Source organism: Poecilia mexicana, unplaced genomic scaffold, assembly GCF_051168715.1.
Source record: "Poecilia mexicana isolate PSO_F unplaced genomic scaffold, ASM5116871v1 scaffold_23, whole genome shotgun sequence".
NCBI lineage: Eukaryota > Metazoa > Chordata > Actinopteri > Cyprinodontiformes > Poeciliidae > Poecilia > Poecilia mexicana.
Genome location: NW_028263392.1, coordinates 2,921,106 through 2,948,225, shown reverse-complemented (window position 1 = coordinate 2,948,225; position 27,120 = coordinate 2,921,106). Strand labels below are relative to the sequence as shown.

The 27,120-nt window shown below is 37.4% G+C and overlaps 2 protein-coding genes across 2 annotated transcripts in view; one reads left to right on the top strand and one right to left on the bottom strand.

Moving 5' to 3' along the window:
- Positions 1–2,013: 2,013 nt before the first annotated feature.
- On the bottom strand, positions 2,014–20,225 carry LOC106903707 (NXPE family member 3-like). Its single transcript, XM_088003111.1, has 9 exons — positions 19,917–20,225; positions 9,256–9,329; positions 8,215–8,386; positions 7,552–7,953; positions 5,291–5,583; positions 4,300–4,352; positions 4,088–4,120; positions 3,739–3,963; positions 2,014–3,659 (listed from the first exon to the last, which is right to left on the bottom strand). Exons 3-9 carry the CDS (start codon positions 8,344–8,346, stop codon positions 3,103–3,105), a joined length of 1,695 nt encoding a protein of 564 aa, XP_087859237.1. The 5' UTR covers positions 8,347–8,386; positions 9,256–9,329; positions 19,917–20,225; the 3' UTR covers positions 2,014–3,102.
- Positions 11,998–27,120, top strand: part of LOC106931785 (anoctamin-4) — a 46,111-nt gene continuing 30,988 nt past the window's right edge. Inside the window, exons 1-2 of the mRNA XM_088003110.1 lie at positions 11,998–12,526; positions 14,978–15,052. Of these exons, the coding sequence (XP_087859236.1) occupies positions 12,292–12,526; positions 14,978–15,052 (310 nt within the window). The 5' untranslated portion in view covers positions 11,998–12,291. The remainder of the gene's footprint in view (positions 12,527–14,977; positions 15,053–27,120) is intronic.

The window sequence follows — 27,120 nt, the reverse complement described above, 5'->3', positions numbered from 1 at the left end:
TAGGCTTAAATTCATCCCTACCTAGAATAGGAATGAATTTCAGGTGTGTACTTGGTGAATACGCCTGTCAACAACAGGTATCCAGGTGTAAGCAGCGCCTTGGTTCATAATGTTTCTCAATTTCATGCCTTACATGTTTTGTTTCCCTTCTGCCAATCAAACACAACAACAAAGGAGAGTGAATACTGACACCCTTGTTGATTTCATCACCCAAGGCTAAGGGCAGATTCTACATTTTGAGGTGAGTTTAAAAACTAATATTGGCCAGAAAATGATAAATTACTTAAATGTTTTTTTTTTTGTTTTTTTTTGTTCACCCAATATTTCTGCATTATTTTGTATCCATTTACAGGCGGCCATCGCAGGACATGTTCCGTCTCACTGGGCAGCGTCAAAGGACCGGGGTCGACATCTTCATTGAAGACGATGAGCAGCTGGAGTCCTGACACAGCTGGTTGATGTTCAGACGTTATGGGGAAACTTGCTATGGATGTCCTGCTGCCAGAAGTAAATCATAACACCTTTTTCTGACATGTTTTGTATCGTTACTATCGTCTGAATCATTGTTAGTCTACAACCATGGTTCTTTGTTTGGAGTATAGTGTCCAAATGAAGAATGTCCTTTTGATCTCATGACCCATGCAACAGTCTCACTGCTGTCCACATATCACTCGAAAGAGCCACAGAAATATATAAATCTGGAGTGCAATTGTATATATGATTTTTCCCCTTGACTTCCTACTAGTTTTGTGTGACTGATAGGACATGCCGATCTATGGAGAAACTCGTTACTGTGTTGTGTGTCGGAGCAGCAGCAATTCTTGATCTCCAGTTTTATTTTCCGCATGCTCCTGTGTTGCCCAAAGGTCAGCTATTACGAATTTATCCTCAGGATTTTTTTTGTTGTTTAGTTTACGGGATCAAGCCACTCCATTTTATTGTTCCACCTATTTTTTTTTTTTTTTGGTTGGGGCAGCAATCAATCATCAAACGTCACATAATGGAATTTCTATTTAACGTAGACTATTACGACGCCATGGGAAAATATTGACTTCTTTGCAGTTTGTTGTGAGGCGTGCCACTGTGAAAAAGATCCGTCATAGATCAAACACTGTGACTCACTTTTTATAAGGCACAATATAGCCAAAACTGAAAAGGGATTTAAGTGGCTTTCAATTTGGCATGGTTGTTGATGGCCTTGTTGACAACAAGCGCCTGGTTCAGGGTTACAGAAAAGCAGAAGTAGCTCAGATAACCTCTCGTTACTAACAAGGTAAGCAGAATACCATCTTCTCGTGATCAGTAGCAGGGAGACTTAAGCAAATATATGACTGCATCTGTAAGCCATTGCTAAGCTCCCTAGCAACCAAAACACACAGTAGTAAGGTTTTCTTTTTTATTTCTCTTTCCATTTCTTTTATTCCCAGGTGTTTTATGTAATCATCTCTCTCTGGTGTCATTGTGTGCACAACAGCTGCTCTCGTCATCTGCAAGGTTGGATAATACACTAATATGTTTCCTTATTGTGGAAGGAAACTTGATGGCGTCTCCTGGGCTTCTGTTTGATTTGTTGATAGTAATGATAATTTTCTGTATAGATAAATATACTTGTAATTGAAACTATCAAATCTTTATAAAATTGAAAGAGCCATTTGTGTTGAAGGGGTGTAGTTTTCTAATGGTAAAAGAACTGCCCTCCTGGTGTCTTAACGCGTTGTGCAAGAGGAGTGCAGGAGATGACATGGGGGCGGAGGAATGTCCTGTCAGACCATCAGTTCCCACCCACACACACCACACACACAAAAAAACCTCATAACAGCACCCGGGGGGTCAGTGCAACCCCATTTCTTAAGACTGTGAGAAGGTTAATCTAGTCTATTAACTTTATTGTGAATAAGTGAACTGTGCTGTCGATTGATGAAAGGCTAATTACTGAAATTCAAGAAACTTTTCTGGCCCAGTAACGTAGTGTACATGTACAACATTTTGAGCTGAAGATTAGGAATTCACACATTTTCTGACCTAAATTCATGCCAGTTTATTCAGTCACAATGACATTTGGCCTCATTGCTCTAGCATAGACAATGATCCCAGGCAAACATCAAAACTGGTGTTGGAATGGATAGAGCAGAACCATATTTGAAAAGGCCTTCCAAAAAACTAAACCCCATAAAATGTGTAAAATATGCATCTAACCCCAATCTGTACCTGGAGATCAATGACTTGTATCAAGAACTGTCAGCTATCCAGCCAGAATAATACCAATAGACTCTTGATGGTAACAAAAACAGACTGTCAATTTAGAAATTGCTTAGTGACATTTGACCAAATATTAGTCTGCATTTATGTATATATTTGTGTATAATTTTAACAATGAACAAATTCCATCCACCTGTCTAAACCGGCTTATCCCAACAGGGTTGCTGTGCCTGTCTTTTGCGGCCACTGAGAAATGACCACCCTGGAGAGACAAGCGATCACAGGACAACACAAAGACCTAACATTATTTTTATATACTTTTGACCTGGAAAGTCCCCTCGATGCATAGTGAGAACATGAACTGTGTAGAAAGACCGCAGGCCAGAATTAAACCCAAGTCCTTCTTGCTGTGAGACAACAGAGCTAACAACTCCACCACTTTACAGCCCAGATTAGAAAAGAAATCTACAAATTGTTTAAAATTGTGCAAACAGTCTTTGCCAAAAATAACAGTTGTGTGATCGTAACAGCCCCCCAAAAACCTTGAGTCAAATCATAAAATGTCTTATATTAATGTGGCATTTGTACCCACAATGAATGCCTGCAAAACTGCAGAAACTGTGAAGTTTCTAGAATTTTATATTCAACTTTTTAACTTATTGCCTCAGCGTCAATAACTTAATAAGTGAAATTAAATGTAGAAATTCAAAAGATTTCTGATGGTTATGGACATTTTAATTACCATTACTTCAGTGTGACTTCAATTTAAGGTAATATTGTTAATGGTGACTTCAGTTAGATTTGGGAAATGTTTTGTCACAGAACTGTATCTGTTCACAGACAATGTTCACCACAGAAGACAATAGAAAACACATTCAAGAAAGTCCAAACTCCCTCAGTTCTTTATAAATTCTCTGTTTTGGGGCATATGTAAGATAAAACAACATCTATCATGTTCTTAACTATAGGAGGTTGTGGGTGGAGGCTGTGCGGCAGGTGGTGGGCTACAGACATCTCCCAGGCGTCCACTAGTTTGACTCTTACTCTTTTGAATATTGCCCTGAGGACCTCATCACGTTGTAGCGAAAACCAGTCGCTGTTGGTCAATGTCTCGTATAGTGTCAACGCTTTGGGGTTCGCGGTCCTGATGATGACAAGAGTATCTGGAGATCTGCTCAACAGCCGCACCACCGCTTTCCGAATGTTCAGCAGACGTCGGATGTAGACCTCAATGGGGAAAGTGCTGAAGTGGGACCAGATGCCAATTACTACAACTGTATTGGCTCCCCCAACTACACGGTCGAGTTCATTGGCAATATAATGTAGATGACTGACAGGAATAACGCGAAAACGGATAGGAGGGCCATGGCTGCGGAACGTCAATAAAATGTTGTTTGCATAATCCAAAGCCAGGAACGGTCCGGTTTGGTTGGAACTGTGCAGGTCAAACTCCTTGAGATCTAAGGCAAAGAGAACAGAAGAGACAGCAAAGTGAACCAGTTTAAACCCTTATGTCAGACATTTGTAATGGACACATACCTGGTAGTGATTGGTTTAAATATTCAAACCACTGCCTAATGGTGGAGTCTCCATACAGGTGGACTGCTTTGTTTTTCAGACACTGGCTGATTGCTGTGATGGTGTTAAACTGGTGAACTGTGGTGCCATCTAGTGACCGCCAAGCACCTTGGTAGTAATAACCAGAGGGACTAGACTGCATAGTTTTCTTTGTTACACCAGGAAAGTCCCAAGGGAAGTTGAAATCTAAATAAGTAGAAGGCAAAAAATAATAAAAAGAATAATTATAAACATAATTAAAAAAAACCCTACCTGATGTCAAACTGTCAGAAGACTGGATGTTTGCAAGCATTACTTTTTATAACCTTACCTGATCTGTAAAAGTAATCATATTGACTCAGAACTGGAAGAAGAAGAAAGAATTCAAAGTAGGTAGATTGATTAGCTTTTGGCTGCAGATTAATACTCATTATAGACAATCTGCAGACAGTCGAGTTCACCTACATTTTTTTCCTCATGCCCCATGGCTGTCATGTATTCAGCAGTACTGACATTACAAAGGCAGCGGTAAAAATGTTATACCTTGGATGTGTGCAGGTCCTGAAGCTGGAATGGAGACCTTCAAGTTGACACCACTAACACAAAGATGAAAAACACACGTCACACATTCAGCGAAATAGACAAAAAACTATTTGTTTAACTTTAGAAAAGTCAAACAAATGTTTGCTGAAGGTTTTTTTGTATGAGTCAGACCGAACTAGACGGCAGTTGCCCAAATTGGGAAAACTGTCCTGGGACATTAAGACTATTAGGTTTCATTTGTGTTTGATCACTTCCTGTTATTTATGCTTGTGTTAGACATATTATTATTAATGAATCTTACTGTGTGTAGATTCATTAATAATACTTTAAAGGTCTTCTTGTAAAGGGTATCTGTTTATTCCTTTGTTTCCAGTTTTACTCATTTATTCTTGCTTTCTGTTTCTTGTAGTTTTGAATATAAAGCTTATTTGTCAGGTGTTTTCCTTTGGTGCCAAATCCTCTGACTCCCTGTTCGTTCCCTACTGTGTTTATTCATCATCCATCATTTGTCTCTGCCTGTTTGCCTTCATTCACAGCTGCCTTCATTCACAGCTGCATCCTGTTTCCAATCAGCCATCTGTCTCAGTAACCAAACTTCTCTGTACTCACGTCACTTTTAGGCGCTTCCAGGAAGAAAAAGCAAACAAAAAAGAAACGCTTTTTTAAAATCAAAGAACAAGTTTGAAATTGCAGTGTCTTCATTAAGCAAATTTATCCTCGAAATGTCAGTGTGATGGAAATGCACCTATTGTCTGTAAAATCATGTGTTATGATAACGTCAATTTGTGAGCTCATTGCATTTCTCTTAATAGAGCTCGTTTTCAGTTCTGTCTCTGGTATGTTGAGTCATGAAGAGCATGACTTACATGAAATAGCATGAAAATAATAACAATAAAATAAAAAAAAATAAACTACATTTCTACATTTTGTAATTTATGTTTGTGTGTGCATGTCTGGAGGGGTATATATCTAAATGTAACAATTTTCTTACCTTTGAAAGAGCTTTTCCTCCATTGGCCTGAGATAAACTCTGAGTCCTCCTTTAGCGTGGGTGATCCTGGCATCACAGCTCAAATTCTTTGGCTTGTAGCAGAACCAGGGCTCGCCTGTGCTGGGATCAGTGTAGTTGCACAACCTCCGACTTGAATTGAGGCATATGTTGCAGTTTGTGATTTTATACACTGAACCCAAACGGAAAAAACTGCGGAAATAGATTCTGTCAGGTTGCTCTCGAGTCAGTTTTTCCAGCACGGTGATTCCCTCACTAGGGTGGACCAAAGTCACCTTGTAGAAATGAGAAGAAGAAACATTACCGAAAGCTTTAAGGATTATTTATCAGAAAAACAAAACAGTTTGATTCAATTCCAGAATACTTAAAAATCTCCAGACATTAAAGTACAGTTCAACACAATTTCATACAGAGAATGCAGCAAGTTTTCAATGTGATTTTTCAAATTTGGCGTAAAAAATTATAGCTTGTAGAGTGTTTTAAAACCCTGCCTAGCACAAATACTATCTACTTTAATAGCTGCTTTGAAGGATTAAAAGACTTGAAAGCATTGAAAGGAAAGGATTGAAAGCACATTTCCTACTTTGTTAAGTTATTCCTGTTTTAACAGTAGCACAACATAAGTTTTTTTGTTGAAAAATCTGCTGTGTCCAAAAAAACTAGATTTTAACCATTTTTAAGCTCTATATTATATCCTCCTGACTATCAGGAAAAAAAAATATTGTCCAATCACAATTTTTTTTAAATCCCACAGTCTTTGTAAGTGTTGAAGAAGATTTTTAAGTTATAGCATATTTTTGGGAAATATCTGGCTCAATCTTCTTCTTACGGATCCCAGGTTCTCCCGGCGGGCCGCGTGTAGCCACGCAGAAAACAACGAGTGCAGACGTCACAGAATAACAGAGTTTAATCCAATAGAAGACAACTTATCCAAATTACAACAGAAACTGCAGAACAGAGACATACATTCATTTACCTGAGACAAATGGAAAAGAAGAAGAAAGAAAGAAAAGCAAAGATGTGCAAAGACGTCTTTGGAGAATTGCAAGAGCAAATCTAATTTGTTACTCCTGTGTAGAAAGTTTTATAGTAAAGGCGTATTCTTGTCTTTAATTTATTCAAATAAGGCGTACCTTTGCTCATGCAACCAGAAGCTATCTCTGACCCTTCTTAAACTTCCTGCAAGTCACGGTCTAAGGCATCTGTCCCCTTTTGTTTAAACGAAGTGAGAGCAGAGACTCTCCTAAACTCCTGCTGTTTTATGGCTTTTCACAGATGAGTGTGAAAAGCTGGAACTTCTCCTGATTGTTTCCCACACAGATAAAGGGCAGTTCAAAAGATCTAGCAAACCATCTGCTGTAACTACAGGTAACATAAGGGTCAATAAACCAGAATAAGTTACTAATTTCAAAACTATAATTAGGCTATTTCAATCAAGACAAGTTAAGTTTTAAGACTAGCATATTTTAAATTCATTTTCTTAACATAAGGTAATTAGAATACTTATGCACTTCCCATAAAATGTGTTATTAGTGATGAACGCTATTTTTATGAATTAGAAAAAGGTACGTACAAAAGTCCACCCCTTCACATGTGGTATCATTGAAAAGCCCTAAATCTCCTCTTTAGATACCAAAAGGAATTAATTCAGTATAATGCAGTGGGTGGGAGATATTCAAGTTTAGAAATATCCTCTACAGAGGACAAAAATGAACTACTGGTAGTCAGGAGGATAAACTATGCTATTTAGTTTTTCCTCCAATTATCAGTAGTAATTTAGGAGATAACGCTATACGTCCATATTAAAAAAATAAAACGTGTGCATCTAAGCATGAGGAAATTAATTAGATTTTTTGTAACATTAACTCCAATCAAGTCTTTGAAGCTTTTGGGTCTCCCTTTGTGAAAAGTCAACCTTTTTTTTGGGGGGGGGGGGGGGGGCGCAGACGGGAGTGGGGAAGATGAAGGGAGTGCAATTTACTTAGATGGTTTGGACTTGTTTAGAGAAGAGTCAGTGATTATATGGGTAGACGGAGGTTGAGGTTGGATCCACAGGGCAGGAAGACCAATGGGACATTTATAGATGTAGCAATAGAGGACATGAAGTTAGTTGGTGTGAGACAGGACTACATGTAGACCGATGAATCGCATTTCCCTGTAGGGAAACCGTGAAAGAGATGTCTTCCTACATTATTGAAATGCATTGGTGTCAAACGACGGTTTACCATACAACTTAGTCTCACCTCAACGTGTGCGCTTCCTTCCCATAGTAAAGAGAACACAGCAGTGTAGGAACCATTGCGATGATCGAAAACTCGCCCTGCCACACCTGCGTTAAGAGTAGGGTTGTGCAGCCGAGCAAGCAGGAAGTCTCCGCCGGACGTTTTGGGCCGACCATAGAAGTCGGACACTTTTATCAAAACCTCCAGCTGGTCCCCTATAAACCAACTTCCCCGTTCGTGTGGGAGAATGGTGAAGGTACTCTGAGCGGGATCACTGGTGTCATTCAAGAAGAGGTGAGGGGGCAAAGAAAGCGTTTCGGGCCAGGCGATTGAGTGTTTCAGAAAATTTGCCACCTGAGCCTCCTTTGGTGATAGTGAATGGAAGGAGCAGCTGGTTTTAGCAATACTGGTGGTGGATTTTACCTGAAAAATAAAACAGTAATACAAATTAGCTGGCATATCCACACAGATTTAAAGTGCATCAGTTATTTGTTTTAGGGTATGGAAATTTCTGTTGCCAGGTTAGTCTTAGAGAAGCTGCAGCATCTGTATCCATGCCTTAAATCACCATGTGATTCAAAGCTTTATTAGATACAAGGAGTGGTTTTCAAGCTGAATGCACCTTCATAGTATGTACACCTAAATCTCTACAAGTCAAATCCATCATAAGACTCACACACTCACCTTGGTTACCTCACGTGTTCTTAAATAATTGTCTCCATACAGCAGCAGAATTATGACATTCAAAGTCAAGAGGAGGTAGATAACTCTGAACTTCAGGCAGCAAATGGCTCTCCGTGCTCGTGGTCTCATCATCACTGATGTCTTTGTTCGATCCCAGGTTAAAATGTAAAAGCTGAAAAAAAGCAAATGTGTTATTTGGAATCATTTTCATGTTTTTTTTTTTCATTTTATTCTGTTTCATAATTTAAAAAAATATGTTTTGTTGTTTTATGTTGAAAACAAGTCACATGTAGATTTATCCAAATAATCTTCCTCAGCACATTTTCTTTATCTGCTATTGTTATCACATTACTTTTTGTATTATTTCACATTTTGGGTAAAAATCTTAAATTTTATATAATACAGACTTCAATCACAACATTTTGTGATTTTTCTTATTTTCCTTAGATGTGCTGAGTTTGACCTCTAGCCAATTAGTGTCCAGACAATTTAAGTTATCTATTAAATTAGTCTGAGATCAGCATCAGAAATGTGAGTCCTTTATTATTTACAAAAACCAGCAGGGGGCACTGTAGATGCTTTAAAAAAATGTCTTTGCATCTGACATTTTCCAATCTGGAGGGTTGCAGTTGGTAAGTGATGAAAAATCTTGCATCTCTGTAAGTTATGATTTCACAAAGTTCCTCACTGACGGTTCACTGTTTTTCCTCCAGCATGTAGAGCTCAGTTATTACCTGGGTTATTCTTTTCCAAACCCCAACCTGTTTTGTGGCAGGTTAGGTTTGTGTAAGAATATTGATACACACAACAGTACATCTCATCCGCAAAAGCTTTACATCAAAAAACATGTTTTTTTTCCATTAAGCCAATTCATTTCGTAGTTTCAATTTGCACATTTTTTTGGTCAGCTACAGATGGGCCCCGCCAGGAGGTTACAAAAGACCTCATTAGGAATCACTACCTTGGTTAGGGGAATGATGTTGCTAAAGTTTTTTTGTTTTTTTTAACATTGCATTCAAATAAGAGAAATCAAGTTTTTACCTGAAGGTGGTGAGGTTGTGTCAGGAAGAGGTCACAACTCTTTTCTGGACAGGAACAAAACCCCAAAGACGTATCTAAAGAGACCAAAGATTTAGTTTCAGGAGCAGCAGTCTTCAAGTAGGGACTAGATACTTTTTTCTATCAGTGCATGTCATCTGCTGTTTGCACGTGTTTCATGTGCTTCTTCCTGCTGTGCTGGTCTGCCTGCATTCCTTTATAAAGCCTTTCAGTTATCTGTCAGGAGGACATCTTTGTTCGTTGACTTGTCTCTGATTGGTGAAGCGAGACTCAAGAATTCCAGCCTGTTCCACCTTAAATTGACTGAATAGTAAAAATAATCACAAGTTTAACTTGCGTTCTGACATCATTAATCTGTTCTTGGGACAGATGGGGTCAGTGACGCTGTACACTACTCTCATTTGCAGATGCATAGCAGTAAATTAAAATATATATGTATATTTTTTGTCTTCAGTTTTTCAATCCAAAACGTGAAAAGAAAGAAAACCTCTGCTTGATATTTTTCCTTTGTGCTAATAAAGCTCCTTGTGTTGGGAAGTCTGTTTATGTGCTAAGTGGTGCCATATTTGTCCGAAACATGCATTTGCAGGTGAAGAAGCAGAGTTGAGGATTTAGGTTGTGGCCATGAGAAGCTTCCAAGATCTTCTCTATCAAACAGTGCGTAAAGTAAACACAGGAAAATATTCAGTTTCAGTTTCTCTAACCCTGGACTTGACAACTCTCTCTGCTTAGCATTGCTGTGTTCTTCATGCCTCCTCTCAGCTACAGGAGGCATGAACAACCAGAGGCAAACATTACCTTCATCAGTTATCAGATTCTAGATCTCTCTGGAATATTAGTTCCAGTTAAAACAAGCATCTCTGCATTTTTTTTTGATGTACCTTTGATTTTCCTTAACCTCTTTTTGACAAGATGAGGTGAGGAGTTTGAGTGCAAAGGGGGCGTGGCCAGAGACAGACTTGCTGGGTTGGGCTTGGAACCTGTTTATAACTGCTTGCAACTTTTCTATTTGTATTTATGAAATAAGAAATGAACAGTAAATTGTTGTTCTCAAAGGACCTTTTGTATTTACACATTCTCATTTAAATTCTCCACACTTAGTCTGATCGTGGACAGTGCTAAAGAAAATAACTCCAATTAGAAATTAGAACATTTTTCTTAAAAACGAGGGACCATTTCAAGAGTGTCTGCAATACATTACATAAAACGTGGCGTTCTTTAAGCGTTTATGTTAATTCTGATGAATATTGCTATTAGCTATTGAACCCCCTCCCAAAAAAAAAAACTGTTCAATGGAAAAAGAACAGCATATGAGGTAGATAATCCGTGTAAAAAATCTCCCTATATTCTGCTGTCATGTCAATAAATACACAGCACCATCAACAACAACCAATCAGAACCAGGAGGAGGGTCTTAGTGCTGTCAATCACTCTCCTGCACGTGCTGCTCACAAGCTCCCCCTTTCTCATTACTACACAGCTGGTTCACCACAACAGAGCCAGTCATGAATGCTAACGCTAGTTAGCATAGCCACAGATGATGGCAGATTAACAGCTGTCCTGTGGAGGTAAATTGTTTTTCCAACATTAGCGCATTTATCAGAGCATACATGGGCATGACTGACATCGCTAAGACCCGCCTCCTGGTTTTGATTGGTTGTTTTTGACCATTTTTTTAGACTGCACTGAGATGGAGGAGGCAGAGGAACTGGATCCCCCCCTGCTCCCCCGACAGATTATTTTATCTCATACTGTCGCAACATGGTGAACATTTTAACAAATATATTAATAGAAAAACAACAAAAACATATTTTTTGGGGAAAAACATTTAAAGCTTAAGGTCCTTAAACCTGTAATTCTATGAACTTATTCTAACTGAATGACATAACTGAACATCTAGAATCATCTTTTCTTGTAGTTGTTCATCACTACTGAATCAAAAAAACAGGAGAAAATAGTTTGAGATCCTTACAACATTATACGTGCAGCCTGAAATGATTGAACAGCCAAACACAGCACAGCCAACACCCTGACATGAGGCTGGACCATGCAGTGCCTCTAAATGTGGAGCATTATGTAGGATGGCTGCAGCTGTTGACTTATTATCCAGCAGATCTGGGTTATTTCCCCTGAGCTGAAGGTTCTTCCTCAAAGTGAAGAGTTTTCCCCAGCAGTGTTCCATCAGAGCTCAAGGCCAGAGATTATACTCTGCTTTCATGGGGGATCTGTCTTCGCTTGTTTAGTTTGACTTTCCTCCAAACACATCTTCTTTATAGCTATTTAAGTTTAGCCAAACTGTTTATAATATGTTGAAATGATCACTTTGTTAAGTTATATAGCCCTTACAAAATTAGCCTCAAAAACTCCTCATCTATTTATGGATGTTTTTGTTTTACCTTTCAGTAACTTTAGAGGTGCCCAAAGTGGGACCTGTGGGTGACTAAAAGACTGTGGGATGATTTTGTGTCTCCTGTGACTGGTCCAGTCAGTCTGCAAACTTTGTCATTAAAGGAATTACGCAGAAAATAATGTAGAAAATTTAGAATCTTGTTGATTTATGAATTTAAAACTCAAAGACAAGAACTCTCAAAGTGAGTGAGCGACTTTGATTTACCCAAAAAACTGGCTTCCCTTTATAATTTAATCATTATTATCGAAACCAAAATCTATTTTTTTTTCCTTCAGAAAATAGAGAAATGGTGACTTACGAACTTCTGTGTTGCTTAAGAGTTTCAAATGTGATTTCCAACAAACTGGAAACAAATCCCAGTGTGTTCACTGCGACATTACCAAAACTGCGTAAAGCAGCCACGCCTGCGGTCACGCGCAAAGACCAGCATTATCATCCACCGCGTGGAAAGAGCGCGAGCTCAGATGGAAGCGAGGGAGTTGAGCTGAACGCGTGTCCCGCGAGCTGTGCGCGTCGCAGTGAGGAGGGGTTCGAAGCGAAAGGCGGTGCGGGAGCGTCGCCTCGCCCGGTGAAGCCGCGCGTAATGTTGTGCGGGCTCCGCGGAGGAGGATGCTGGATCATGAAGCGGCGGCCGACATGCGGCTGGTCCAGCAGATCGGCGCGAGCATGAAGATCCAGGGCGGCGGCGGCGGCGGCGAGCACGTCGGTTGCAGCAAGGTCGGAGACGGCCAGGAGGGGCAGGTCTTGTGCTTGCAATGCCAGGATGAGGTGGTGCGGGTCTGCCCGGGCAGCCCGCGCAGTCCCCGCCGCGCCTTCGCCACGCGCCTCTCCTCCGGGTCCGCAGGTAAAAGAAAAAAAAAAGGCATCCTGTGCAGCATCCAGACTTTGATATGATGTTTTACAACTATTACCTTCACTGGAAATCAAAAGTATGGGTTCAAAAGTAGTGGGACACTTTAGTCCAACTCAGGTTTATACACAGCTACTACATATGCACTAATGTCGAGAAAAAAAACAATTATTTCTAGAGTTTGTGTGTTCTCACTGAGCATTTTGCTGTAATGTTGTTCATTCATTATATGATGAATTATGGATGATGGTTTCCAGAGTCACTGCTGACTTCCAATAGCTTTGGAAATAAATTATGGCTGCAGGTCTATCTGCAAAAGTGGAGTCCAATTGCTTCAGCTGGGGGAAAAAAAGAGCCAGTCAGTGATAAACAAAGTCTCAGTGCTGCTGTTCTGTTTGGATGCAGCTGTTGGTGTAAGATTAGAGAATTGGAACAGGAAGTGATTTTGAAAGGAACTTTTTTTATCATTGTAATAAGCAGTAACATCTGTGGATTACTCTGTCCCAAGCAGAAATGTAATGTCTGAAATATTCTGGGGTTTTTAAAGAACAAACTAAGTTGATTTATTTTTCTGGATTATTCCAGGAAACCCATATTGACCAATCTGGCTATGGGTAGATGTAACGTCATTATTTTGGATTACTGGTTGAGTGACATTTAGAGTATTTTTGGGCTGTCACAAAGCCATTGGCCATTGTAGAAAGAAGGTGTAAATTTCCTCCAAAAACTCAGAATTTTTTTTTGATTGATTTAAGAAATTTACTAGAGATTTTCTAAAAAGGTCAAAAATGTTTGATTTCTGGAAATTTTCTGAGTTAAACTAAATTCCATTTTTGTCTAGAAAATTTCTGATAAGTTTTTTCTAGAAAGTTTCCTAAATTAATCTTAAAATTTCCAAGCTTTTTTCACACAAATTTTTGACTTTTGAAACTTTGAACTTTCCATGTTTTTCTTAAAAAATTCCTGAGATTAATCAAAATCTATGATTGCACTAACACCCTGTTATAAAACAAGGAATCCCTATGAATGATGGAAAACCTTAAAAAAGCAGCATTAAATGACGTGTTTCAAAAACACGTCATTTTGTTTTGATGTTTTGTATTTAACAAAGTTTGGCACAGTTTAGGCAATTACTAATCTCTATAAATTTACTAGTCTTACTTGAGATTCCCACATACTTTCTTCAATTTCCAGAATGAATTCAGCCTTGTTGTCTTTTTAAGGGACCAACTTATTGACATGAACGTAGTGAAGATGAATCAGATGGTAGAAATGAAGATGAGGAACTTCAAGAACTCTTGTCAGGACAAACTGAGACTGATAAAGATCGACGCATGAATCAGGAAGAGAATCAGGGCAGTGAAGGTGAAGGAAAATATCTCTGCTATGGAATATAAATCATCTGTCTGATTTCTACCCTCCTATTTTTGACCTTATCTTTGTTTAAGACATCTGTCCTTGCAGCGTAAACCCAACATCTGGGTTAAGAGGAATAATCCAGCAGGTTTGCAAGTTGGTTTTTCTTGTGCTGCGACAGATTAATGATCACTGCAGTCTCCCCTGATAGCTGGTGTTCCACATTAGGGCTGTAGTTTTTAGTGTGGAGGTCATTTTGTTTGTTGACCATAGGATAAATGAATAATGGAATTGTTCTGTTTATTCCTGTAAGTCCACAATGAAAAATTAATCATGTTAAATATTATCCATTAAAATTATTGACATTGTGATTAGGCGTGTACAGGAATTTAGAACTCCTAAGATGATCCACAATATTGAGTTCAGAGTGAGACGAGGTGAAATTTTAATTTTACTTTTAAAGAAAACTTCAAAGATTAAATGTATGCAGAAAAAATGCTTTATGCCGCATTTTTATAGATTTTGCCAAAACCTTAAGTGGTGTTTTTTCTTATTTCCTAATTTTTTTCAGATCACAGCATAGCGACCCCTAGTGACGAGGCGGTGAGCAGCGCTGCACCCTGTGCTGACTAACTGCATCTTAACACCTAAAATAATTTTAATTTTCATGGACAGTAGCACAAGTGGCCTCTGTTTTCAGATGTTATCCCTATAACTTTGTAAGCCCTAATCTCTATTCTCCCAATGCCTCCAAGGTTAAGAATTGTTACTCTCAGTGTAGCTTGACATTGTTCAGGGTGCTAACACTGCAGGATTAGAGTTTCATTCTCGTAACCTTGCAGGTTCAGGAATTTTCTCAACCTCCCCTGCTGGAGCAACACAACACCCAGGGGTGGCTTGACATATTTGAAACTGTGAGAAAAAAATATTTCCCCTTACCTTTGGACTACAGAAACTTTTAATTGCAAGAGCATTGATTGTAAAACCCAACCTATGCTAGCTTTGCGCTGAGGAAATCAATATCTTTATTCTTCCCCCCCACTATAAGTTACTTTGGATAACACACTGCCTTATTTATGTGTCTCACAGACCGTGAACCCAGCAGCAGCAGCTACAACGTCTCTTCAGGAACATTTTACAGTTGCGTCAGTCAGATCACCATCGGTAAGTCTGACAGGAACTCAGTTATTGGTTAGAAGAGGGGGAAAAAATACTTTTAATATTTTATTGTTCATGTGCACAGGCTGGTTTTGCAGTATGGTGGTATTAAGTATTGCGGAGAACACTTTTCAGTCTTCCAAAACCAAAAGGGCTCCACAGCAGTGGTCATCGCCTCACACAAAAGGTCAATTTCAGATAGATTTTCAATAAGACTGAGGTTGTTTTAGCCTAATGGAACAAGAGCTGTTATTTCCAGACCTGGCACACACACAGTCTACTGTTATATCTAAAAATCCATTTTGACTAGACAAACCTATATTTGGACTATCCGGAAAGGTAATTTAAGATATCTGCATTTACATTCTTACTAGTATGAGTAATAATTTAAGATATCTTCATTTACATTTTGACGAATCAAAATCCCCTTCAAGATATCTCAAATGACATCACCAGATCTGCAATTAATGGGTCACACATCCGTAATTACAATTTATGATATTTCAAATGTAAAAATTACATTTTTAGATATCTGAATTAAGAACAGAATGTCCAAAACAGCTGCCTTCAGAATTTTAGGTTCCCAGCACAAAATTGTCAGAAAATGTCAAAGTCAAAAGAGCTCAACAGTGTGGCCTATAAGGAAAATGCTAAATTTCATGAACTTGAAGACTGCTTCAGAAATCTGCAATTTCTTTTCATATTTATTCAATTCTGACAAACACAATTCACTTAAAAACAGCTTTAAAACTCTAAAAGGTCTGTCTACTGTCCACCCATTCCCAAGCTGAAAATAATGCATTTTCAAGTCATTATTTGCTGTCAAGACATCTGCAATTTAACTTGTACAAGACTAGTCAAATTTATTTAAGTACTGTCTAAAAATATATTTACAATGTCTTGAATTATGGTGTAGTTCAAGATAGATTTAATTAGAATTATGACTAGTCAGAACAAAATGCGAGACATCTCTAATTTACTTTATGACTCGATATAGTTTAATTGTAGATGTCTGAAATTGAGTCCTCCATATAATTTAGTGGTAAGGCTGACGTAATTTATACTAATCAGTAGTGAAAATGTAATTAAAGATATCCAAGGGCGGATGTAGAAAAATATTCATGGGGTGGCAAGAGGGGGGCAGGGATATTTTCAGGGGTGGCAGTATATACACACACACACACACATATATATATATATATATATATATATATATATATATATATATATATATATATATATATATTTAAATACAATTTCTTAATATAGTATAGTTAATTATTTTTCATACTCCTGCTAATTGATATGTATTACTGGACTGGACAGCGCCTATTGGTCACTATGTGATTCATTGTGTCCAGAAAACCATTTTATCCCAATACAAGACAAGGAGAAATCTGTCACGAAAATATTAGTAGCGCCATCATTTGTTATTAGATATATCTATTAAATACAACTTAAAATAAAGATGAGAAAACTGATGTTTGATCAATTCTCCATGATACAAATCTATAAACAGTTTAGTTTCTGTTAGTTCTGTCAAGATGCAAGAAGGGGCGAATTTCTATTTATATTGGTCAATTGTTTTATTTTAAATATGCTGTAGGAGCCGTAGTTTGAAGACTGTTAAAAATATCTCCACGTTTTGTGAACACAGGAGATTAGCTCAGTTTTTGTCGCTTGTTTTTAGGATTTGCAGCGGCTGCAGTATGCCACAATAAAGGTACAATAAAGCTGATAAACAGGTGAAGAACCAAACAAGACAGAACCACTTCTGATTGTTTGCCAAGCCAAACATCCAACAAAAGTTCCACCAAGCCAATACTGAGGCACTGGGGTCATGTTTCTGGACACAGCCAAAAGAAGGTTCAATGTCCAAACTTACTGATTGTTCTTGGTGATTTATTTTCCTCTTTCACCAAACAATTACAGAGATCAAACTTTCATTTGTTCTCATGCTACCACTCTTGCTCTGGTAAAAACCATCGGCCCCAAACCCAAATGCCTGCTGGTCCTTCAGGCCCCTGCACTTATAGAAAGTGGACTGACCCACATTACTTCCTGTCTAAATTTAGAAAATAGAAAAATAATAAAACAAAAAATAAATAAAATCAACAATTATCAACCTACAAATAAACTGTGAATCATACGAAACATAGAAATTTAAGAATAAAGCAACAAAATTCAAATGGATAAAGAAATAAGAAAAAATAGCTCCAACAACTTCTATTCCGCCTGTTCTCGCTCTGTATGTCGGTATTACGCAGGACCCGTTGCTATGGCAACCGACAAACAACAGCTCAACGAGCAGACAGAGCAGAGATCACCGATCAGGGGAATCAACACCCAAAAGCAAACATTTCCCACACAAAAAAAGTAGCAAAAACACTAAAACATTACATCCAGTCTGTTACATAATGTTGTCAGGCTTAATGTCTATAATGTGATTATTAATAAGTTTTCGCCTGATCACCGCGGTGGTTGATTAGCTGATTTAAACAGCTGTTCTACTGATGACTTGGTGGGCGGGTTGTTTAGTGCTAACGGAACCAAAACACACCGAACTGCGCAGCACATGCTAAGGTTATCAGTCAATAGCAGGCAGGCAACAGTTAGGCTAGTATAACTGACCCACTGCTCACTTGTTCAATGTTTTCTTTAAATTAAAACTTTTTCCTCACCTGTGAAATCTGAAGCCCTTATTACCATCTATGATTGACTTAACTGCTAAACATTGCGTCCATTGTTCTGATTCTTTGTGTGATTGTAGTATTTTCCTGACCACCGATATTCCTGACTCAATGGACAGCAATGGTTCATGTGTGACTTACGATAAATCACGTAATGTCCAGTCCAGTAATATATATATCCATCAATGCTGCTGGAGCTCTGTTCTTCTCTCGCACTTCCCGCTACTTAGCAGTGGGTGTCAGGTTACGTTGTGTTGCATTCAATGTTATCGGAAAAAAGAGTTTCATGCGCTTAATGTCCGATTTGCCATAACTATTTATTGAATTCATTATCGCTAGCTGGGGTGGCAACAGGGGTGGCAAGGCTCTCGTTTGGGGTGGCAACTGCCACCCCAGTAGATCCCTCCCTGGAGATATCTTAATTTATTAATACGTCTATAGGCGTAGGAAGCTGGGGAGACGGGGGGGACATGTCCCCCCCAATATTGGAGAGAGTCACATTCGTCCCCCCCCAATAATTTTACCGCTGTTGCGAATAATTTTAAAATCTTCCACTCGCGTGCTTTTATTTTGAAGGCGCACAGCAGCGCATTCAGCAGAGCGCTTCCTCCCCCTCCCCCCTCTGAACGGCTCAGAGTAAAGGCAGCAGCAGACTGGGTCAGAAACTCCGTTTGAAGGAGGTAAACTGTCTGTCAGGAATTTTGCTATGAATATCGCTCGTTTATAACATCTTGTTGTCAGTTTACTTTCATATATAGAACTAAATATTTTAGGTTAAGCCATTTTAATTCTGGGATAGTCACATGTCCAAAATTTTACTGCTAACTTTGTTTAAAAGTTAGCTAGTCTAGTCACAATGATTTAGAATGAGACTGAAACAGCAACGAAATGAGCCTTTTTATTATTTAAAGTGAGCAACATCTGATCATACTCGACCACTTAACGTGTGTTTATATATTATATTATATTATATTATTTAGATATTTAGGAGAACAGCAGTGCTAGAATGATGTTGAAGAAAGGTGAAGAAGCTCTGGTGAGATCTTCATTTAGTTTATTGAAATATGTATTAATTTTGTTTTATTTTGAAATAAATATGTTTTTAATTTTTAAATAAACTAAACTATTTTATTATGAGAGGAGCAGGTCAGGGAAGACATAGGAGAGCCAGGTGGAGTTTCAGTGTAAAGATATAAAAATTATATTAATTAATTATATTAAAAATTATATTAATTACAGGAGACAATAAAAAAGTGCTTGAGGAGAGGTTTAAAAATAAATTAGTGAAAATTTTTGCTACACAGTAAATAGAGTTGAGATGTGTAATAATGTATACATCTGAAAATTAAGTTGTTTAAATTGTCATTCTGTATGATAAAAACATACTTTTAACATAGTAACATGTTAGAATACTTGTTACTGAAACAAGGGTCAGATTAGAGTAACGCATTACTGATGTATTGATGGCATCAGGCACGTGCAGGAGAGGGGCTGGAGATGCTTGAGCACCTGCCCCTTTTGCTCCTTGCCCCCAAATGCACTTTTGGTCAAACTTTTTTTTTTTTTTTGGTCTTATTTTCTGACACATAATAATGTACTAAAATTATTTGTTGTTTACATTTTTAATAGTGTAATTCTGTAAAGACAAAATATGTCTGGTGGTTTAGCTCTGATTTACAAATCCTGCTAAATTGCGGGTTTGAATATGGCAATACTTTCTTATAACAAAATAGACCTGCAGAAAGAAATTACTAATAAAATATCTTACATATGCATAGCTGTATGGTCTACATAGAGATTTTCCTTAGCTTTGATTGTATATCTCACAATTTTGTAAATTATCATTGTTTATTAAACTCTGAAAGCTGAGAGGCTGTTAATATTCTGTCCTAGAATGCGGTGAGATGTGCCCTTTTTTTTTTGAGCACCTGCCCCTTTAGTGGTCCCTGCACGGCTCTGGATGGCATAATTGTTTGACAATTCTGCTCAAGCTATTTACTGATCTGTCAGGTTTCCGATATGCGCCCCCCCCCCCAATGACAGACTCGTTCCTACGCCCTTGCGTCTACGTCCTCTAGTCACAAACCAATTTAAGATATCTGGAATGTAAGTGCGGTGAAACCGATTTTATATTAAGACGGCCTGCCATACAAGCCCTGATTACGCCTGGACTAACCCACCTGTTTGTAAAGATGGCGGTCTCCTTTCTAACCGGTCCGGGACATAGGAGCAGTGACCCCTCGTGCTTCTTTGGCGGACCTCTGTTCCGGTGGGTAGCTACATCTTTCGTGGGATCGTTAAAATATAAATAAATAAATAAATAAATAAAAATCCAATCGAGTAAAATACATCCGCTCCTGCAGTCCGGACGCTCCGACTGTCAACACGGAAGTTCTGGAAGTAGGTGACGTCATCGCTTGTAAGAGTGCTCGTAAAAGTTTAACCCTGTTATGACCATACAACGGCGTATTTGAACCATTATATAAAAAAGGAGTACATTTTCGCCAAAAATCTCAGAAATGTTTAGGTTAATCTAAGAAATTTTCTAGAAAAACGTGGGAATTTCTGAGTTTGAAAAGCTGAAACATTTTTAGAAAAAAAGTTCCAGATTAATCTCAGAATTTTTCTAGAAAAAAAAATAGGGAAACTGATTTCCTGGCTTCGTAGGTTTAACCCTTGTGCGTGCGAGGACTGAGGCAAACGTAGGATGGCAAGCCGTTTTAACATAAATTCGGTTTCGTCTGACTATCCGTAATTACATTCCAAATATCTAAAAATGCATTTTGACTAGACAAAACTACATTTTGACTATCCAGAATGGTAATTTAAGATATCTGTATTTACATTCTGACTAGTAAGAATAATAATTTAAAATATCTTCAATTACATTTTGACTAGTCAAAATTCCTTTCAAGATATCTCAAATGACGTCTCTGGATCTGTCATTTGACGGGACACATATCCGTAATTACAGTTAAAGATATCTTTTAAAACAATTATGACTAGTCAAAATTATAATTTTAGATATCTGAATTAAGAATGACATGGAAGCCGTGTCATTCTTAATGAATGACACGGCTTCCATGTCATTCATTAACAGTTGCTGCAAACAGCTGGCTGCAACTGTTTGTTGGAAATGCAGAGATAGCAAAACTTCATAAACTTTAAGACTGCTTCTGATATCTGCAAAGAATTTCCTGTTTATTCATTTTTGACGAACCAAATGCACTTAAAAACTGTTTTGAAAAGCTAAAATTGCTATTGTCAAACCATTTTCAACATGAAAGTGGCGCATTTTCAAACATCTTTTTTCATTTTCTCTATTTTTTATTGTTTTATTAAACTTTATAATTGCTACATAAGTCAGGGACGATTTGACTAGACAGAATACTAATTCAAGATATTAGTAATGCCATTCTGACTAGTCAGAATGTCAACTTAAGATATCTTAAATAGAAAAGCTGTGTAATTCAATATATCTAATTCATTTAGAGATAAATGAATTAGAGATATCTAGTCAAAATTGTAATTTTGACTAGATATCTAGTCAAAATTACAATTCAAGATATCTTTAATTTAGTTTTGTCTAGTCATTATTTGCTTTTAAGATATCTATAATTTAGTTTTCACTAGTCAAAACTACATTTCTCCTATCCAAAAATACATTTAAGATATCTTGAATTATGGAGTAATTAGAGATATCTTTAATTAAAATTATGACTAGTCAAAACCAAACTCGAGATATCTTCAATTTACTTTATGACTAGTCATAATTTAATTGTAGATACCTGAAATGTGTATTTCAGATAGTTAGTAATTAACTTTAGATATCTTGAATTGAAGTCTCCATACAAGTCAATGGTAAATCTGACGTCATTTCAACTAGTCAGAATGTAATTAGAGATATCTCAAATAGTTATTTTGTCTAGTCGAAATATAATTAGAGATGTCTTAAATCGCTAAAACGTCTAGTCACCAAACAATTTGAGATATCTGGAATATAAGGGCGGTAAAACCAAATTTATGTTAAAGCGGCTTGCCATAAATGTAGAGGACTGTGGAAAATGATGCAAGTTTTACGTTTGTGGGGTCGGTTGGACCCCATTTCTGGACACAAGGGTTAACAATGGAGGCAGATTTGTTGGAATAGTTTTTTTTCTCTCCCTTTAAAAAAATAAAATAAAATAATTAGGTTAAAAACTGCTTTTTGAAATTGCGTTTTAATTTTTTAAAAATTAGTTCTAAAACAATAAAACTTGACAAAAGAGCAAAGCAGGAGAAATCTCTATTTAGTCTTCTTGTCTACAGCACTGTTGACTCTGTTCGTACTTCCGCCAAAGTCGGCCACTTTAGCCACTACTACTTGAGCCACACGAGACAATAGACACGTTTCAGCATCAAATTAAGAAAACATCTAGCAGTTTGCCTTCCTCCTCTCTTTCCTCTGAGTTCTTCTTTAAAGCCTAATGAAGCGCTCAGGGAGAGCTTTGGAGCGTTGAGCTACACTCTGTTGGGTTTTCAAAGACAACGCTCTATAGACTACTCTCTGACATCAAAAAGAGCTGGCTGTTATTTAAAAGCCACTGCTTTTGTCTTAAAGAAAATAACCAGTCAGCATCACTGCAGGTTCTTAAAAGTTCTAATCGATTCTAATCCTGCGGGTTCTTTATTGTCATCGGGATTTACTGCAGTCCTGCAGCTCAGAGTCAGTGTTTCCCCCCCTTTGGGCAAAGATTTGGTGAAGGACGATATAAAAATGATTTACATTACATTGCTGACATGTTGGCAGCACTTTACATCAACTCAAACGGGCTTCAGTTTAGATTGATCTTTTTCAATTTTACTATGTGGGTGCCTGTGCGGATTGCAAGTGGATTTATTTTTGGCTGATGTTTTCCTTTGTTGCAAAAAGAAAAGAAAAAACTTCAACCAATCACATAAATTACAAAAATCTATTTGATTTAAAGGCTGAACATTCTGTCCCCGTAAAGCCAGAATCACTTTTGCCCCGATGAATTCCAGGGCGGCTACTTTCTTTCACTTTATTGGTAAACAAGCTGATGCTCTGCGAAGGCATCAGAGGTTTGCTAAAAATTAATAATTCACTCCAGGAAGTTGCGATATGAACCATTAATCAATGCGAATTTACTCATCATACGCAAATTTCCAATTTTCACCAGTTATCGCAACTGTTCCGCAAATCTGACCAATTACATAAACTACTTGAGTCAATTTTGTTGCTGTTTGTAATTTTGCTTTGTTTGTTTTATCAAAATAGGTTTCTATTATAAACGAGAGAAAACTTGTCTGAATAAAGTAAAAAAAAAAAGTCCTTCTTCTCCGACCAATCAGTGCGACTTGGCTGAATTCTGACCAATCCCTTTGTCCCAGCTTCAAATTTAACTTCCTGTTTCACGACTTCTCTTGAAAGCCAACCCTGAAACTTGAAAGCATGTGTGAAATGGTAACATTTGCTTTTATTTTTAGATTTTTTTTTATTTTTGCAAAAACTATTGTGAGATTTTCCATAGAATTTACTCCCACTGTTTAAGAAGTTCATGTTAGCTTGACGGAACAATATGGAATTCTTTTTCACTTTGAAAAGTCTTTAGGACATGATTTACTGTTATTATTATTATTATTATTATTATTATTATTATTAAGGGTGATATTTCAAGAATTCACTCAAAAATGTTATTTGCACTTTACATACTAACTCTATTTTTTTTTTTTTGCAAATGTTATGTGCATCAGTTTCAACTTTTTTGCATAATCAAACGCTTTGAAACTCTGACCACATCTTTTTGAAATAGGTGATAAGCAGATTTCATAAAAAAAAAAAATGTTGAGCAGGTTAAAAAAAATCACAAACTGATATTTTGCATTTTTAATTTAAGGAATTTGGTGCCACCTGTAGTTTATATTAGCCATCTTTGCTGCAAAAAGTTTGGACACCAGTGACCTAAAGCTTAAAACCAGATGTTGACAGATGCTCTTTATCTAATCTGAGTTAGTCACTAACAAGATCAGAGTTGGTTTAACCACAAGGTTAAACTTGTTTCTCCATACTTTTGGCTCTGAATCCAAATGCAACCCATGAAAAAGTGATAGAAATAATTATGCAACGCACTTCACTTAACAGTCAATATGAAACCATTTGCACTCAAATTACAAGAAATTATTGTATTGTTTTTTGAGGACCTTATTATCGTATTAATCTGCAGATGTTCCCCTCAGCAGTTCTCTCCAGCCCAGACCTGTTACTGGGCGCCCCACATACCTGCACCTGTGTTTGGTGCGTTCACTGCATTTGGCTCTGAGGACGTGAGGAACGTATCTGGGCCTTGCTCTCCTCTTAGAGCCAGGAGGGCACTTTTTTTTGTTTGTTTCCTGATGACTGCAACACAGATATTGCTTAGAACACACTATGTCCACGCTTTGCAAGTTTTGGAGGTCGTTGGGATACATGCCAGGTGTAGGTTACAGCCGCTCCTCCTCCCTCACTGCTGTTTCCTTTGACTATGGTAGATTTTTTTTTCTTTCGAATCAGCGGCTCACACTGCTCATTAATGACATTGAAAAATCTGATCTTAATTGAATCAATGGCTGTTTTACAGTTACATTACATAATGCCCAAGCCACATTGTTGCAACTGTTCTATGTGTCTCCAGTTTTAGTTTTCCAGAGTTCACATAATTTTTGGAAAGTTTGTAATATTTTAAGACTACAATATGATTATAGAACAGGAAAAGACAGTTATCTGTTTATCCAGGTCATTTCATGGATAAACAGATAATCAGATGGATGAATTGATGGCTAAACGGATGGCTGGATGGATGGTTAAATGAATGTATTGATGGAAGATAGATAGATAGATAGATAGATAGATAGATAGACACTCAAATCAGATTGCAGAATGTTCCTTAGTTTAAAGCTAGCTGGTTCAATCTAAACTCAACTACATTTTCACACATAATGACAACTAACATGTTTTACTAAATGGTAAAACAGCAGAGCCTCAGACTCTGCATCAGTAACTGATCCAACTGTACATCTGAGGCCAGGGTATCATTTATCCAGCCATCCCTGCTCCTTGCATCCCCTATCCACAGAGGGCAGTAATACGAGCTCTGGATGAAAATCGCCTTTTTATCTGTACATTTTGAACTCTAGAACTGTATAGTAAGCAGAAACAGAAGGTTTCCTTGTGCTATTTTTAACTTCCTGAATTTATTGGCATCTCTGGCATGATGATTTGTAAAATGCCTCGAAATAAATCCAGCTTTTAGTGCATCAACATATGATGCAAAAAATAAGTTAAAGTCCATCCTCTTTTGATTAGCTGTATTATGCTTGGTGAAAAAAATATCTCATACTATGAAATACCTTTTTAAATGAAATCAGCCCTGATGTCAGTACTTCTCTTAACCTCTATTTGCCCTGACTGGACAGCACTTAGTCTTCTATTATCTTTCACAAGGTTGGAATATCTAGAAAGACAGATCTTTGATCTTTTTTCTTTGTTCAATAGAGATTAAGACTGTGGGGTTGCCAGAATGAGAACTTCTACAATCCAAAAAAGCCAATTCAACAAAATACACACAGGTGAAGTGATGTGATTCACTCAAAAGATGCTTCAACAATACAAGGGTGTGAAAACAACTGCATTATAGCACATAGTGTGTCGCCATACAATCCATGGTGGCATATTAAGGCTATTGCAGACAGAAAAAAAAGTAAATTTGACCCCAAAAAATTGAAATATTGAAATTAAGCTCATAAATTTTCTAGAAAACGCTTGGAAATTTCTGGGATTTTTCTAGGTTTTCCTTTTTTACTTTTGGTGTTTAAAAATTTATTTGTGGTTTTTATAAATTTCCTTGTGTTTTCTAGATAATTTCTGAGATTAATTTAAAAATTTATGAGTTTTTTAAATATCTACAATGTCCATAATATACCATCATTAAGAGTCTTCCTTCTATCAGACTGATTGTTTTTCACTTGAATTGTTCAGATTGTATTGTGTGGTACATTAAATGTGATTTATCATGTTCAGAGGGGCTGTGTAGACCTTTGAGAGCTGCTGAGTATGACCCACATGTCCGTCCTTGGAATAAATCCCTGTGGTAAATGTAGAGCCAAGTTGTGATCTGAGAGGTCCAGGGACTACCAGGCATCCCACTCTTCTATTGATTAGGAGGTGTGTAGTTGTTCCAAAATCTGCTGGGCTTTCTGTTTTACATAAACACACACATCCACCCTGTGTGTGTGTGTACCACATTTTTATATCCTTGTGGGAATCTATCTCTGTCTACATTGTGGGGTTGTGGGGACCACTGCTTCTTGTAGGGATTGAATCCTGGTCCCCATGAGGGGAAATGCTGTTTTTGGGCTAGGGATTAGGTTTGTTATGGTTAGGGTTGGGATAAGGATTAGTCTTTAAAAAATGAATGGAAGTCAATGTAAAGTCCCCACAAGAAACAAAAACACCACTGTGTGTGTGTGTGTGTGTGTGTGTGTGTGTGTGTGTGTACTTGTTTAGCTATTCTTCTGAAAACTATTACTATCACATTTACCGACTTCCTGAAGACCAATGGGTCTTATGGGGAACCAAAGCCTGAACATTTTACAGTGGACCCCTTGTTTAGGGTCAGGGGTCAGCTTTAGAGGTAAAGAATGAATTAAGGTTAGAAATATACTAGCAATGGTTAGCATTATCCAAAATTCTAAACAATTTTATATTTAATACAGCACTTTCATAAAATATTACAGAAACAAAGCAAGACAAAAACCTGAGAACATTTTTTCATCATCAAAATGCTCCTACAAAACCATTTAGAAAGGTTAAATTTTTTTATGTCCAAGTCTTTCAGGGTTAAAGGAGCAGTTTGCAAGATTTAGCACCATCCATAGGTGCTGTTTGAAACTGCACCCCTTAACTCCGCATTGCAATATCTAAATTTGAAGGGAAAATTATGGAGTCTGTTAACAAAAAAGCATTAAACAGTGCCGTTAGATCCGGTGATTGGTTTGTCCTTTCAGAGCTGCTGTAGAACATCGATGATGCACAACATTATGCAGATTCAGTGTAATAGAAGGAACTGTGTCCTTAGAGATAAGTTACCAAACGACAAGATTATTATTCTCATGTTACTCAAAACAACTACATCTATCATGGGATGGATGAAAAGACGCATAACATCTTTTTCTCACAATCAGAAATTAAATCATGGTAAACTTATCCTGTTGTTCTTCTCTTAGGATGACCAGAATGACCCATATTCAGAAAATGGGTTAAAATATTGACAGAGTAAGAATATTTTGATTTAAATTTGCATACATTTCCTTTGTAGAATTGCTTAAGGACAGCAATTGGCTTTGTTG